This window comes from Chelmon rostratus, chromosome 14 (assembly GCF_017976325.1).
Source record: "Chelmon rostratus isolate fCheRos1 chromosome 14, fCheRos1.pri, whole genome shotgun sequence".
Lineage (NCBI taxonomy): Eukaryota > Metazoa > Chordata > Actinopteri > Chaetodontiformes > Chaetodontidae > Chelmon > Chelmon rostratus.
Genome location: NC_055671.1, coordinates 737,864 through 752,543, shown reverse-complemented (window position 1 = coordinate 752,543; position 14,680 = coordinate 737,864). Strand labels below are relative to the sequence as shown.

Genomic DNA, 14,680 nt, shown 5'->3' with positions numbered 1-14,680 from the left:
GGTGTGAGACAGGGAGCCATACCTGCCAGATTTTCTAGACATGCCACCCTTTGCATGAACATTACACTAGCTGGCCTGTACCCAAAGTAAAAGTTAAATACAATAAACAAACTCATCAAGTCCACATCCTGCTACACCGGAGAGGAGGTTAGTGATGACATCACTGGCGTTATCATACTGCATGTAGAAAAGAGTGTTGCGCTGAAATACAGACAACAATTCAAACAGGAATCCATAGGAGTGTTATCACAGGCGCTGTTCCAAGAGGGGGGCATCCCAACAAGCAATACTGTCTGTGGGATGTCCCAGCTGTCCCTGACTGACAGCTGACTGCCTCACACCTGCTTCTTCCAGTCCCCAGTATCATTATCACCCCTGTCTGTACAACCAGCTCTGAGGACACCCCCCCAGATATCCAATCACACTTCAAGCCTACACTTCAGCTCTTCTGCTGCATATATGTTCTCTAACACTTCCACTTCTTTCTGCTTCTTCTGCTTTTGTATATGTAAATGTAGGCAAGTGGAGGGTCAGCTAGTCACAGTGCCCTTGTCCTGAATTGAAACCACGTCTCCTGTTACACAGCTGTCTGCTGCCCGTCCTTCTCCAAGTAGGAGGCCACCAAATTAGTCTCTGTGCAGGTTTCTGCTATCACTATCTACTATATTATCATCACCACATAGCATCCAACACTCTTTTTGTCTTGTATGTCTATGTGTATATTATTGAAGCATACTGTAGATGCCTGGATTTTGCCCCAGAAGACACCCACACATTTTAGTTAGATTTCTGCAATATTCACAATAGGTCTGGCTAACTCCAGAAGGAAGTAATATCACATGCAAAAGAGACACCGGATAGATTGGCTATCTGCTGATGTTCTACCAACAGCAATTAAATAATGATAGTCCAGAACAGTTATGCAACAGGGTGGTGATATGATGACATGCCTTCTCTTCATGTCGGCCACAGAGGTCCTCAAACTTCACAAGATACCAAAAACCCTCATCAAGCCACTGTATTCATTCAGAGGTGATTTTTCTGAAACCTAAGAGTGTTGAACTTGAGCAGTTTTTGTCTTCAGAGTATGTCGGAGGAAGTGAGCATTAGTTCGTAGCCTTGCAGAGCACTTTCATGAAACATATACAGCTTGACCCTTGGAAAGGAATCCATGCCAGCTGCACTGACCTGTGTCAGAATAGCACAGTGTCAAGCTTCAGCTGCGTGCAGTGCTACACTCTTATGTATTAGGTGAGAGCAAATTATGTCACAATGGTCAGGATGGAGAAAATTCATCATTTCAGTATCTCTGCCACTAGTAGTGAGTAGTGAGGTCTCATAATGAAAACAAGTATGAAAAAAAGTAATGTGTGTATGTGCTTGGCAACCAAATACAATGACATAGCAAGCCTCTATAAATAAGACCTTTATTTAAAGCTTCCCTCCCACGTTAAATTCAACACCTGCCTGTGGAGAGCTAGTTGGAAAATGCAGATCATGGACACAACATAAAATTGAAGGGAATGTATTTGTTCTTAAAGATTTGAGTGTACAAATAAAAGAATCTACTGCCTGCCTAAAGCCTGAAAACACTGACTGATTGCTAACAAAAAACTATATTGCGATCATTTTGAATGATGATTCTGCAGATAATAAATCGGCTCTGTTGGATATTGCGCAAGCCAAAGTTTCTTTGCAGGTCTCTGGAGGTTTATTTGTTGCAGTGCCTGTTGGAGTGTAGGCGGTTGGTCTCCATTGAAACGAAAGCAGCCAGGGTCACGTGTACATAGTGTGGTCAGGGGGACGCTATAATTAAACCATGCTTGCCGGTCCAACTGCACCCTATCAAACAGGAGCCCCGGCCCAGCCAGGACCCTGATTCAATTTCACCGAGTCAGTTCACTATCCATCTCAGATTTGACCAGACATCTCCTAGCTTTGGATAAACCCTCCACAAAAGGGAAAACCATTTACGGACCATTGCTTTCCTTATTGAAATTGATCTTCACATGTAACCAATGTGGTCAGTTCAATGCTGCACAAGAAGCTGCAAATAATGATTATTTTCAGCAAATTAATTGATCTGTGAGCTGCCAAATGAGTTAAAATAACAAAATGCTGTTTTTCCTCTTCAAAACTTGAGCAATTTCATTATTTTCACACTATCATGATGTATAATATGAATACCCATGTTAAAGCTTTGTATCAGACTAAAAACGCTTGTAAACTCTGTTCTATAAAGAAAACAGAGTTAAACAGAGGCTTTTGTCCTCCACCTCATCCCTTTACCACAGCATTAAGAAGTGAGCCATGGTGGTGGTTAGTGAATAGGTACATATGGCCTTCTCAGGATTAACTGAACCAAAACACATGAACACCATGTGGTCTATTTGGAGAATGTTTATTTAAGCATGCCAAATACTACATGTATCAGTGCATCTGAATGAATAAAGCGCCTGCATTCCAGAGGCTTGGAGTACAGTGTGTGATCACAGATCATTGCACATGTGTCACAACTGACACGCTCAACTGTGCAATGTAACATACATCTGCACCTGGCTCAGTGCCATAACCCTGGGGAAAATATGCTATATATAGTGTGCAAGTTTCACTTTTATAGGTTTGTCCTCGGTTTGTGTTACACACGTTTGCTTTCAGATTTATTAATTCTTTTATTGTATACATGAGTGATTTCTCATTGAACGGATGGTTTGTTTTAATAAGTTTTTTTTATTGGAGCTTTTAAATTAAAAAAAACGCTTCATTCTACGATCTTTCATCAGAGCTTCCCTGCCTGTTAAATTCTGTGGTACTTCATATTCCCTAGTTAATAATGCAAGTCAAACATTTTAACCCTAAAAGCCTGGTCACAACAGCATTTAACAATTTACATTTTCAGGGCGCTCTCAATTCATTCCAGTGGAATCACCATGGCTTCTTTCGAGTTGTTGCATTGACTTCAGTTTTGTCGAACACTGACCTGCAAATCTACGCCACTGACCAATGGCAAGCCATCTTGGCAGTGCTGACCAGAGTCACAGAGTCCAAAATGGAGGAAGCTGGCTTTTTAGCTGTGCTGGACTGTTCACTTTTATTTAACCAACTCTGTCGGAGTAAAACTATTCCTCAATGAACAATAGTCTACACACAGTTATAAGACACGAGCCAAGTGATACATATACATCTTCTGAATAAACTGTGTGATGGTGGTGTAACCAAGCTAAGACAAAAAGTTTGCTAAGAGATCGTTAGCTTCATTTCCACTCTTCACGAACTCATTAAACAAAATGATGGACAGTGGTGAGCAGAATGCCATCTTGTATGATTCTTAAAGCTCATCTCAGGATAAGTTATTTGAGAAGACATTATATTTTCACAGTCGATGCAGTAGACCAGGCCGGTCAAACTGATTCCATAAAGGGCTGCTGCAGGTTTTCGTTCCAACCAAGGAGGAGCACACCAGGCTGGAATCAATTGATCAGCTGATCTCAGTCTTCAGCTGGTTGGAAGGAAAACCTGCAGCCACACGACCCTTTATGGAATCAGTTTGACATGCCTGCAGTAGACTGACCTTCATGTGTAAAATCAGTGGCCTGTCCCTTTAACCAGGGTTAAAGCAGTAATATTATTAGAGGGGATTCATCTTCATCCAGTATGACCAGAGCTACTGTTTCTAGCTTTCCATCCCTCCTGTAAGACTAAAACTGTTTGTCTAGCAGCTTCACCTCTTTGAGCTGATTAACTCATGAATTATCAGGCAGCCAGAGTTCACCCCTAACACACAGAGGTCAGTAAACCCACAATGACAGGTGTCAACTATATATGGCCATAAGCAAGTGGGGATGATATTACAGCCTATACGTCTGCACTGAAGAGCTCTAACTGTTCATTGTTCTAAGCAATGGTGCTACTATGTTTTTTTAAACGACTTTGAGCAATTAAGAAATGTTCTTTAAAACAATGAAAACTAGCTCTGTTACCACCACTCAGCCAGAGTCAGACTGTAGAGGGTTTAAGACATCAACATGTTTTGAAACATTTGTCCATCCAGTCACACATGTCTAATAATTGGCAGCTGTGATCATATTACTGAAATTCTGTTGCATAATCTTACAATATGCTGGCCTACTTTCCCGCACAGCCTGTGGCCTCAGTTAAAGAGCAATCATTTTGACCATAAAGCTTTGGCACTGCATTTAAATTTATTACAGCCACGCTTTTCTTCCATTAAAAATAGCTATTTATTTTATAAATGTATCATTTATTTATTTATCATTTTGAAACCATATTATTCCAGTCCAGTGTGTTGCCATGCAGCAGTTTACTCTTCAGACACAGCGTCTGCTGCCCCCTGTAGCTTCTCTGGCTCTCTGCCAACCATAACCCCTTTCAACTGATGAACAGCATCAGTTTGCCTTCCTAGCGTGTAAAGCATACACAGCATCCGAGAAAATGGACAAGCATCAGCACACAACATGTATTCACTCTGAGCAAATTCTCAAATGTGCTTCAGGGTTAGCTTAGCAACACACCTGAATTTAGCAAAATAAAATAGATATTGAAAAATAGTTTAAAAAAGTTAAATTGTTTGTGGTCAATATAAGGTTAAGTATTTCGGCGGTTTGTTTTGACACGGTGGCATCCAGTACACTGGAATGCAAAACACACACTGGAGGGTATCATCACAATCCACGTTAGGTTAAATTTCTGTAAGTTCTTTGTAAATGTTTCTTTCTTGTCAATAAATTTAAAGGATCATTAAAAAGTCAAAGGTTCACTCAAGTGTGTTTCAGTATTTTGTTTACCTGTCATTGGCTGTGACAGATACACTTTGGATTTCTCATTCTCATCAAGTCATTTTCTATTTCCAGGTGTTATATTTATTTAGTTTTTTTTACAAGATAGAAGTAACATCGTTCTTTGACAGACAGAAGTTAACATTTTTCAGTGTTGTTCAGTGGACTTTGACTTATAAGACAACTTCATATCACACCCTATTTAGCGTTTAAGTAATTAAATAAACGCTTTATAATAAATATGGTTGTAAGCAGAAATATATATTAATGTATTTGTTGACAATTTTAACTCCTCCTGTGGCCATTAATAAGTGGAGGCTGTAATAAACAAATAATGAATAACAATAAAACACAGTTGTAATAATCTACAATATTATATAATATTGTTGACAAACTACTGTACATATATGTATATGTATCTGCTTACACCTACATTAGTGTGTGTTTACATACTGCTTATAAATACTAATACTGTTACTCATCGTGCCCTCTAAGGTTTTATTGTTATGTGTCCATGCTGTAGTATTTTAAAGGGGCACTCCACTAATTTTACACATAAAGGTCAAACATCATGCATAGCACTACTCACTTTTATGACTTCTGAGGGTATGGGGTTTGTTTCTCTGTCTGAAAAAAATTAGTTGGGCTTCAAATATTGGACAGAAGACTTATATTAGAAACTGGGATCAGGGAGTTTAAAAGATGGTGTATTAAACAGGCAGGGAATGTCGACTGAAATATACTTTCAAGATGCACTATAGAAAATTAAGAATCAAGTGTTTTTGGAGCTTTACTCAAAGCAGCGACTAAATGTCAAAATATGTTGATCACTGCTCCTCCAATTTTCACCATTCTCTTTGAAACTGTCTCTCTCATGTCCTCCAGCTTTATGGAAGTACAACAATAAATCCCTGGAATGCCCATTTAATTTGTCTGCTTACTTTGTGAGCCTCAGTAGGTTTCTGTTGACTGAATGTAATGGCGTCAGGATGCTTAATGTGGTACAGATAAAGTATATTCTAGCATTTCCCTAGCTGCTGCAGCAAAAGCTCTTATGTTGAGGATACAAAAAACATTTCTGCTAATTCTAGAAAATGCAATCCATCTGTTCTGTCCTCCAAACCCTAAGTCAATATATCTGCCTGGGTACTGTATTAAAGCTGAGTTTACTGCTGACTGCCCTCATATACTGCTAGAATCCACAAGGTGGAGACATTTTTAAAGTATCTCCTGTTTAAGTATTGACCCTGCTCTTCTATGCAAACCTGTACCTCACCAGCAGGCAGCTACAGCTTTCTACAGCCACAGTACATAATAACCAGATGTATTAAACATACATATGTAGCAGAAGAAACATGAGAAATTGTGCAAAGTTAAAAGAAATACAAGCATTTGACATGAATCCATCCTGTGGTTAAACAAACCAAGACAATTGCTCAAATGTGGTTGCATTAGTTTCAGTAAAAAACATTTTACTATTTTCTACTTTTCGATTAATGTGTATTTCTCATTTAAACAAAACTTACTATAAATCAATTTAAGTTTCATTTCTAAAGAACAGGAAAAAGAAGAGCTTAAAGAGTAAAGTTAAAAAAAGGTTTTAAAAGTTATTTAATAAAAGTTATTTTATATAATATATATATATATAATATATAAAAGGTGGACTTCAAACATAGCCTCAATAATCAAAAAAGGTGCAACAGAGGATGTACTTCCTGCGTCAGCTCAGAAAGTTGTCTGCCTTTGCAGCAGCTGTTCTCTACACAGGAAAAAAACAGTCTGTTCTATGTACATCAGTCATCATCTGGTTTAGGTCCACCACCAAACAGGGCAAGAACAGACTTCAACAGACTATAAGGACTGCTGAGAAACTCAGAAACTTTCACACCTCCAGACTGAGGAAACAGGCAGGAACATCATTGCAGACCGCTCACTGCCTGGACACAATTCTGACTTCTCCCCTCTGGTAGGCGCTAGAGATCACTGAACACCAAAACAACCAGACACAAAATCGTTTCTTCCAACAAGCCGTCGCCCTGATGAACAGTTAGCAAGTCATCCAGTGTCACCAGTCCTCTGACACCAAAACATCCACTGACTGGCTATTTATCATCCAGTAATGGACAGTTTCTAACAAGTACATTCGCCACTCACTGTTGCTGTCAACATAAATACCTGCACACTGTGCCTCATCATTCTTTTGTTTATTGTTTATTTTAGATTTTTTGAACGACCTAACTTATTGTTCTGCCTCTTCTGTTTTGTTTTTGTCCTCATTGAGCTGCATGTCTTTTTACCTATGCAAGTACACTGAGTGCAATGTTTAAACTGCCGTGTCAAAGTCCTTGTATGTGAACACATACTTGGCCAATAAAGCCAATTCTGATTTTGATTCTGAGGCATGATTTGTTCAGTTCAACAGGTGAAGCTGGAAATACCCTAATGAACACTAAATGTACTCTTTCAATTTAAAAAAGTATAACAAATGTTATTCAAATACACTTGTTATTATATACTGTACTGCACACACACACACACACACACAGACACATATATATGATAACAAAAGTCTTAATATACTGTAATATACTGATGTACATAGAACAGACTGTTTACGTAGTACTTTTTTCTTACAGTAGCTTGACGTTTCAAAGTAATTGCAATTGTTTCTTAAGTTTCAAAGTAACTGATGACACATCATAGAAAAGCACATCTATATCTATACGTATCCTGCTGCAGCTGCATACATATATTGACATTGATATATTAGAAATAATTAATCAATTAATTAATGCAAAAGAAATACCCTTACATTTTTAAAAGTATAACAAAATGTATTAAAAGACATTTGATACAGTTACAGTTAGGGTAGCTACATTTCAGCCTATTTTCTTACAATAACGTGAGTGTGAATGTCAAATCAAAATAATTGCAATTGTTGCAAAGTTTTGATTCATTAGTAATAACAAAATACTTAACTCCTAAATTGTCCCAGGACTGAGCAGAAAAGCCAGTACAACGGTGGCAAATGCAATTTTGTTTGTGGTCAGAAGCATCTGATATTTCATTTGAAACATGAAACAGCAATGTGTTTTTTTTTTAAGATCTGTCAAAATGTCTAATGAGAAGTGAAATGTTAAATAAGGAACCTGGGATGTGATAAGATAAGGCATTAAGTGTGTATGTGTGTACACATTATTAGAACCTCAGCCTTTTTTGTCAAATCTCTTACTAAACCATCTCTAGATGTATTTATAGAAGATACTGGTCCAGTCAAACTTACAATGAGGAAAAGCGTCAAACATTTTTTAAGAGGGCAAGAAGAGAGGTTTCTTTGTTGCTTGTTGCCAGGGGCCTTTCATATCAACCTACATTTACACTACTTTAAGGATTAAAGCAAAGGATAACAACAAAGGAATACATGAAATGAGGTAACTGGTTTGAACTCTGCCGCTTTTGTAAACTCAAGTGACCACTGTGTTTGCTTAAAAAAAAAGAAAGAAAAAGAATGCAAGTTGAAAAATCTGATTCTTTGATGACGTTAAACACAACTACATTGGATGTTTATGTGTGCCCCAAAATACAGATATGAGCTTGATAAACTGCTGAGTAATATTTTTAGCGTGTTTTTCCCACAGAGGCACACATAGTGGTCCTGTTAGAAAGAGTCTTTGGCTTTGTGATGTTCATTGTGGGATTACGCTAACCCTAACCCTAACCCTTCAGTTTGTGTGGTACCATTTACTGCACTCTGTTTGTCTTATTTCTCTCAGGCTTGAGTAAAACTGCAGACTTGATGATTAAAGCCTATAATAATGACATATTAATTTTTATAAGTTTAGAAAGTTAAACTAAACCAATGTGATCACAGAAACACACTACAAATACACAGCTGGCTAAAATACCGGTAAGTATGTGCTTCAACATACATTCACAACTGGAAACACTCACGTGGATCACCACTGGAAGCTGTATTGGCTATAGCCTACCAACATTTGGTTGGCTGATTGTAGAAAAGCACAGCACTGCATGTGTACATGACAAGGATGTCTTTGGTAGTTTATCGATGCTTGTCAGTTTCTACTGGACATGTAGGTCCCTAGCTGTAGCGCAGACTCTGTCTCTGACCTGGTGTGTCTCTGCAGATGTAGCAGGCATAGGAACATCCTCTTTTCTTTGCTGGATGTACAAACAGGATAAAAACCGGGTTGTCATCCTCTTCTTACTGACAATCCAGACCACAAACTGCTGTCTAGCATACTTGTTTTATGTCATTTATTTCTTCTTGTTCCTCATATTATTATTATTGCATCAACTTGAATTAGAAACACCATCAAACCCTGGGACTTTAAGAGGTAAGGGAGCCCCGCCTTTTATGCCATATTGCAACACCGCGGAGTGGCGACAGTCACAGAGAATAAGGCTCCTCACAGACTTCCTGGAAGGGTGGAACAGTGCACATTACGCAGTGTTTGGCCACACCATGTCTGCCGCTGAATGGAAGAAGAGGTGCGAGGCTGAGTGGGGTCTGCAGGACGCACCGATGCCTGACAGCCTGGACTGGAAGTCCGTGTATGAGGCCAAACCGCTCGGGAGAAACTTACTGCGGAACCCCGCGCCACACGGTACCTCAGACTGTCAGGAACATGTTCAGTCCTGATTCAGAGACAGGTTTAAGTCGCGGCACTGATCCGAGTACAATAGTACTAATGGGGCTGGAGTTCAGTGCTGATAGAGATGTTAGTATAAGATATAGCCTATTTCTTACAATAATTTGAGTGTGGATGAGTCAGAGCAACTGAAATAGTTTGTTACGTTTCCAAGTTCACTTTTGATTCATTAGTAATCACAAAATACGTTACTCCTAAATGCCTGAAGTGGTTTGTGCAGTCTGACCAGTTGTTTGAGGAAGTACAACGCAAGACTACACTTATGTCCTCATTGCTGATTTGCAGTGTTTAGTATTGTACATTTGTGTACACTCATCAGTGTAACACCTTTATCTGCTCAAATAAACCAGAGTTTAGAGAGCCACACTAAAGGAACAGACTTTAACATAGAGATCGGAAAAGTGGCAAATAGTGTCACAGATCTGGAAAAGTATTAGTTAACTCTTATATATACAGTTTCCATCACTTGTCATGAATGTACCATATCAAGTTTAGTTAGCTCTATTCCTCATGTTAAAATGTGAAATAATTGATTTTAAGGGTTAATTCATCCAAAACACAAGGATTAATTTTTGCACCAGCCCCTTTGAGTCATGCACATCATTTTGGTTTTGTTTGCCAAGGCTCTGAGATTTATCCCAGGACCGAGCAGACACCCGGCACATGCTTCTGCTCAGATGCTTCATCTAATGTTTTATTTGAAATGTGTACATGAGAAGTGAAATGTGAAAAAAGTAACTGGGATGTGATAAGAAAAAGCGTGTGTGTGTGTGTAAATTATTAGCACCTCAGCCTTTTTTTATCAAATCTCTTACTAAGCCATAGTAATTATTATATTATAGACTGGTAAATGGACTGTATTTTTAGAGCACTTTTCTAGTCTGACAACCACTCAAAGCCCTTTTATTCACCCATACATGGACACATACACACACATTCATACAATGGGGTTGGGCCACCTGCTCATTATAGCCTTTTAGACATTCACACACACTCACACACTGATGGCACAGCATTGGGAGCAATTCAGAGTTCAGTATCTTCCTCAAGGATACTTCGACATGTAGACTACTGAGGTCTGGGATCAAACCACTGACTTTCTGATAAGTGGGAAGAACCAGCTCTCCTGACCAGTCTGTTCAGTCTATCTCTGTCCCTCTCAGAGCTTCCACAGCCCCAGCAGGCCACAAGATTGCAGATCGAACCTAAGAGTAAAAAAAAAGCTTTGAACAGTGTCCTACATACTCCAAAGGACCTCAGTTTTCTCAGCAGATAAAGATGACTATGGCCCTTTTTGTACAGTACATCTGTGTTGTTTGTCCAGTCCAGTTTGTGGTTGAGGTGAACCCAGGCATTTGTATTTGTCCACAATCTCAATGTCCAAACCCTTGATGTTCAGCGGTGTAGTCTGTGGAAGTCTATCACCGTCTCCTTTGTCTTGCTGGTGTTAATGTGCAGGTGGTTCAGTCCACACCAGTTGACAAAAGTGGTGATGACCTCCCTACATGTTTTTTTTACCTGTATTTGTGTATCATAGTGGGATTACACTGTCTTCGGTTGGTGTGGTACCAGTTACAGTGCTCCTTTTGTCCTATTTCTCTCAGGCTTGAGCAAGGACACCCCTCCACCTGAACCTGAGCTGTCTGAAGTGCCAACACGTGGACCTCCACGTTTTCAACCTGATGGTGAGAGACAGGAGTGATCAGCATATCTGGCAGCAAATGAAAACAAAGGAAAGAAATGTAGTTATCTTGGATCAGGTTAAATGTTTCTCCTAATGCATAGGTGACTTCAGCGGCTGGACCACAAGCACAGAAGTCCTCCCCTATGATAGCAGTAGCATCCCAGCAGGTGCTGTTGTCTGTGAATTGCCTCAATACAGGTGGGATTTACTGGACATCAGATGTTTGCTATACAGCTAGTTCTAACTGGGTTTACCAGCGAGCATATACTTGCACCTACAATGGGTTAGATAGAATGGCGCATATATGGTCAGGGTACAACTGAGACAAGACTATCCCACATAATGAGCCTGTGGTAAAAGTGACTTTTGTCCTCAGCTGGTTCTCCATGGAGCAGACTGTGGACCTGAAGGCAGAGGGGCTGTGGGAAGAGCTGCTGGATGATTTTCAGCCTGAAATAGTCATTCAAGACTGGTGAGTAAATGTGCATCCCCACCCCACAGCCCTTATAACAGCTCTTTTGTGATTACTTATCACTGTGGCCTTATCAGCTCGATGAGTGCACATGTAGATGACGTCATGTACAGTACATTTTTCACAGTCTGTGCATTTGTACATATGTCAGTGTTACATGGACAGGTGTTTGGTGTGTGTTAGTGTAGATCAGGGGTGGGCAACCCACGGCTGCGGAGCCGCATGCAGCTCTTTCATCCCTCTGATGCAGTGATTAATGAGCATGTAATTAAAATGTATTTTATTTTAGTTCATTCGTTTTGAAACAAATCGCTCGTGCTCACAGATGACAGCTTACCCTGCATAAAGATGCAGGTGATGGTGCACAGCGCTGATGTGTAGACATTGTGCGCTGAGGTTCAGGAGCAGAAATCAACATTAACCACGTTTGATTAATATTTTAGTTGTCTATTATTGAGCATATATTCATATTTTTTCATTGTTCAGTGGAATCCTTTTATTATTCAGGTTGACAGCAGACAGCACGCGCCAGTAAAAGGCTGCCGGTGGAGAATTTAAGTTTGGTGTTTTTTTCATAAATACAAGAAGGACTCCAACAGACATTGAGAATTTTACTTGAAAGTACCTTCAACCCAACATCTTTTTGTCGGACTTCAAAATGTTGTTGTTGCATGCAGAAATGTCATTTCGTTTCTCTGCAGTCGTTCAGTGATTTCATAAATGCAACACATTATAGTTTGTTTGTACATAGCATAAAGGCAAAAAAAAAAAAAAAAACGTTATATGCAGCGTTATTTTATTTGACATGGCAAAAGGGTTTTGTGGCTCCCAGTGTTTTGGCTCTTTTAGTGGTAAAGGTTGCCGACCCCTGGTGTAGATGATATGCAGAAAACTGCCTTTGACTAATGAATGTGTTTTGGCTTTGCATCAGAGAGAAAATCCCTTTTAACAGTACATTAAGATAATTAATCAGATGTTCAGAATCAATAAAGCAGTATACTGTATAATCAGAACAGAACTATGAATAGAACTTTTTGATGTACTAATTTCCTCAAAATCTCCAGAAAGATCGTTGGTCAAGCCATTTGGTACAGATTGAAAAGAAAATACGACTTTCTTCCAAGGAAAGGTTCAATAATGATACATTACCTTGATAAAATTCCAAAGCTACATATTATTATGATTTCTTCTTCTCACTGTCTAATTACCTGTCATTTTGCCAGGTATGAGGAGAGTCAGCTGCATGAGTCCATCTACCAGCTGCATGTGAAGTTACTGGGTGCAGACAAAATCACTGTGATCTCAGAGCACACTGTCCACCCCACTGAGGACCTCAGCACTTACTCACACACCTGGAAGGAGGTGAGTTACTGAGTTTCCTGTTAGGTGCAGTAATCTGGCTGCTTGAAGGGCCAGGATTCTATTTCTTCTTCATCATCTCTCTGTTGGCCTGCAGGTGTCATATGTGTTCTCTGGCTATGGGCCCGGGGTGAGATATGTCCACTTCCTGCACAGACTGAAGAACAATTTCACAGTTGAGTTCTTCCCCACACTGTTCACCGGCAGCTCAGTGATTGTCAAGCCAACCAAAACCAGCTCCTAGGCTGAATCCTTCTGAAAACTGCAGTGTAAACATGCAGTTGGAGCTGTCACACTCAACATGCTCAATACATACTGTATCAGCTTTCAGGCTAGTTATCATAGGTTGGATTTTAATGCACCTAGGAACATTACAAAGTGTTCAATCATAAAACTTTTTAATTTACTTTTTATGCTGATTGTTAGGCTCCATTTTAAGTTGTTTTGCTTTTGCATTTGGTGTGAACTGGTTTGTGCAGTAATAAAACACACTTTTCTCATTTCACAGTTTCTTATTTCTTTCAAGCAGTGAAACCTCTGTCGGAAAATACTATAAACATCATACTACATATTTACTATTTTGTGGCATATTTTGTCTAATGTAAGCGGTGGGTTCTTGACTCTGCGGATAGTTCACACTTCATGTTACTATGAAGGATGATCCTGATGCAAAACAGAAATTAGGAGTGCCTATGCTCAGGAATTAGACAACGAGCAACTTTGCATGTTTTATTTTCATAAATTTCAGAGATCTTAAGATTTATGTTAAGATTTTAAGATTTAAGATGATAAGATTTTGGTGACAGCCAGTCTTGCATATCCACCCAGAGAGTCCCAGAGTCCACACAGTGAAAGAACAGATGATCAGTGGTTTCCATTTCAGTATTACTAAAGCTGCAATTATTGTGATCAACATTAAATCTCAATACTAGCAGTTCATTAGATGGAAATATGTTATTTGATACTTTGAAATGGACTTCCTTAGTTTTAGGGCTTACAGGTTAAGTGATATATTTGGTTCTTCATCTCTTAATGTCTGACATTGATAATAGTTGGATAGAGTTTCTGTTTAGATGACTTGGACACAGAATATTGGTCAGGTGATTACATGCCAGTTTGTCTGAATTCCTTCTAGCCAAAAAAATCTTGACTGTTAAATTGATGGACTAATAGCTTACTGTCACAGGGATGGCTCTGATCACTTTATCAAACTGAGCATGTGTCCAAGCTAAGTTGTATTTCAAACAGAAATTCTCGTAAGATAACCAGTTAGAACCCTGATCGTCACTTCAGTGGGTCATAGACCAGATATTATTTTCTGTCCAGTGCTGTAAATAAAGAGATTTGTTGCTGGACAGTACATATCTGTTGTTCCAGATGGGAGTTAGATGTTCGATGTTTGAGGTGGCGTGAAAGTTACTCAATACCACCCATTTTTATGAATAAAGCTTTGGAGAGACAATACCAAATACAATTTTCATTCAAAAGGAAAGATTTGAGCCATTTTAATTTTCATAGAGCGTTTAAGTATTCAATTGCTTGTAAACCACATCTTTGAGTAAAGATAAATGCATCTTGCTAAGGATCCATGTTAGAGATAAGATAGGTAAAGATAAGATATACTAAGGTGTTGCAGGCAGCAAGCAATAAAAAATAGAAAAATACAAAATAGAAAGTTGACTTTATATTTGTACATTTT

The 14,680-nt window shown here is 39.0% G+C and overlaps 1 protein-coding gene across 1 annotated transcript; it reads left to right on the top strand.

Annotated features, from left to right (window-relative positions):
* Positions 1–9,209: 9,209 nt before the first annotated feature.
* On the top strand, positions 9,210–13,481 carry LOC121617389 (F-box only protein 50-like). Its single transcript, XM_041952556.1, has 6 exons — positions 9,210–9,421; positions 11,071–11,151; positions 11,252–11,348; positions 11,527–11,622; positions 12,846–12,984; positions 13,079–13,481. Exons 1-6 carry the CDS (start codon positions 9,280–9,282, stop codon positions 13,223–13,225), a joined length of 702 nt encoding a protein of 233 aa, XP_041808490.1. The 5' UTR covers positions 9,210–9,279; the 3' UTR covers positions 13,226–13,481.
* Positions 13,482–14,680: the final 1,199 nt, after the last annotated feature.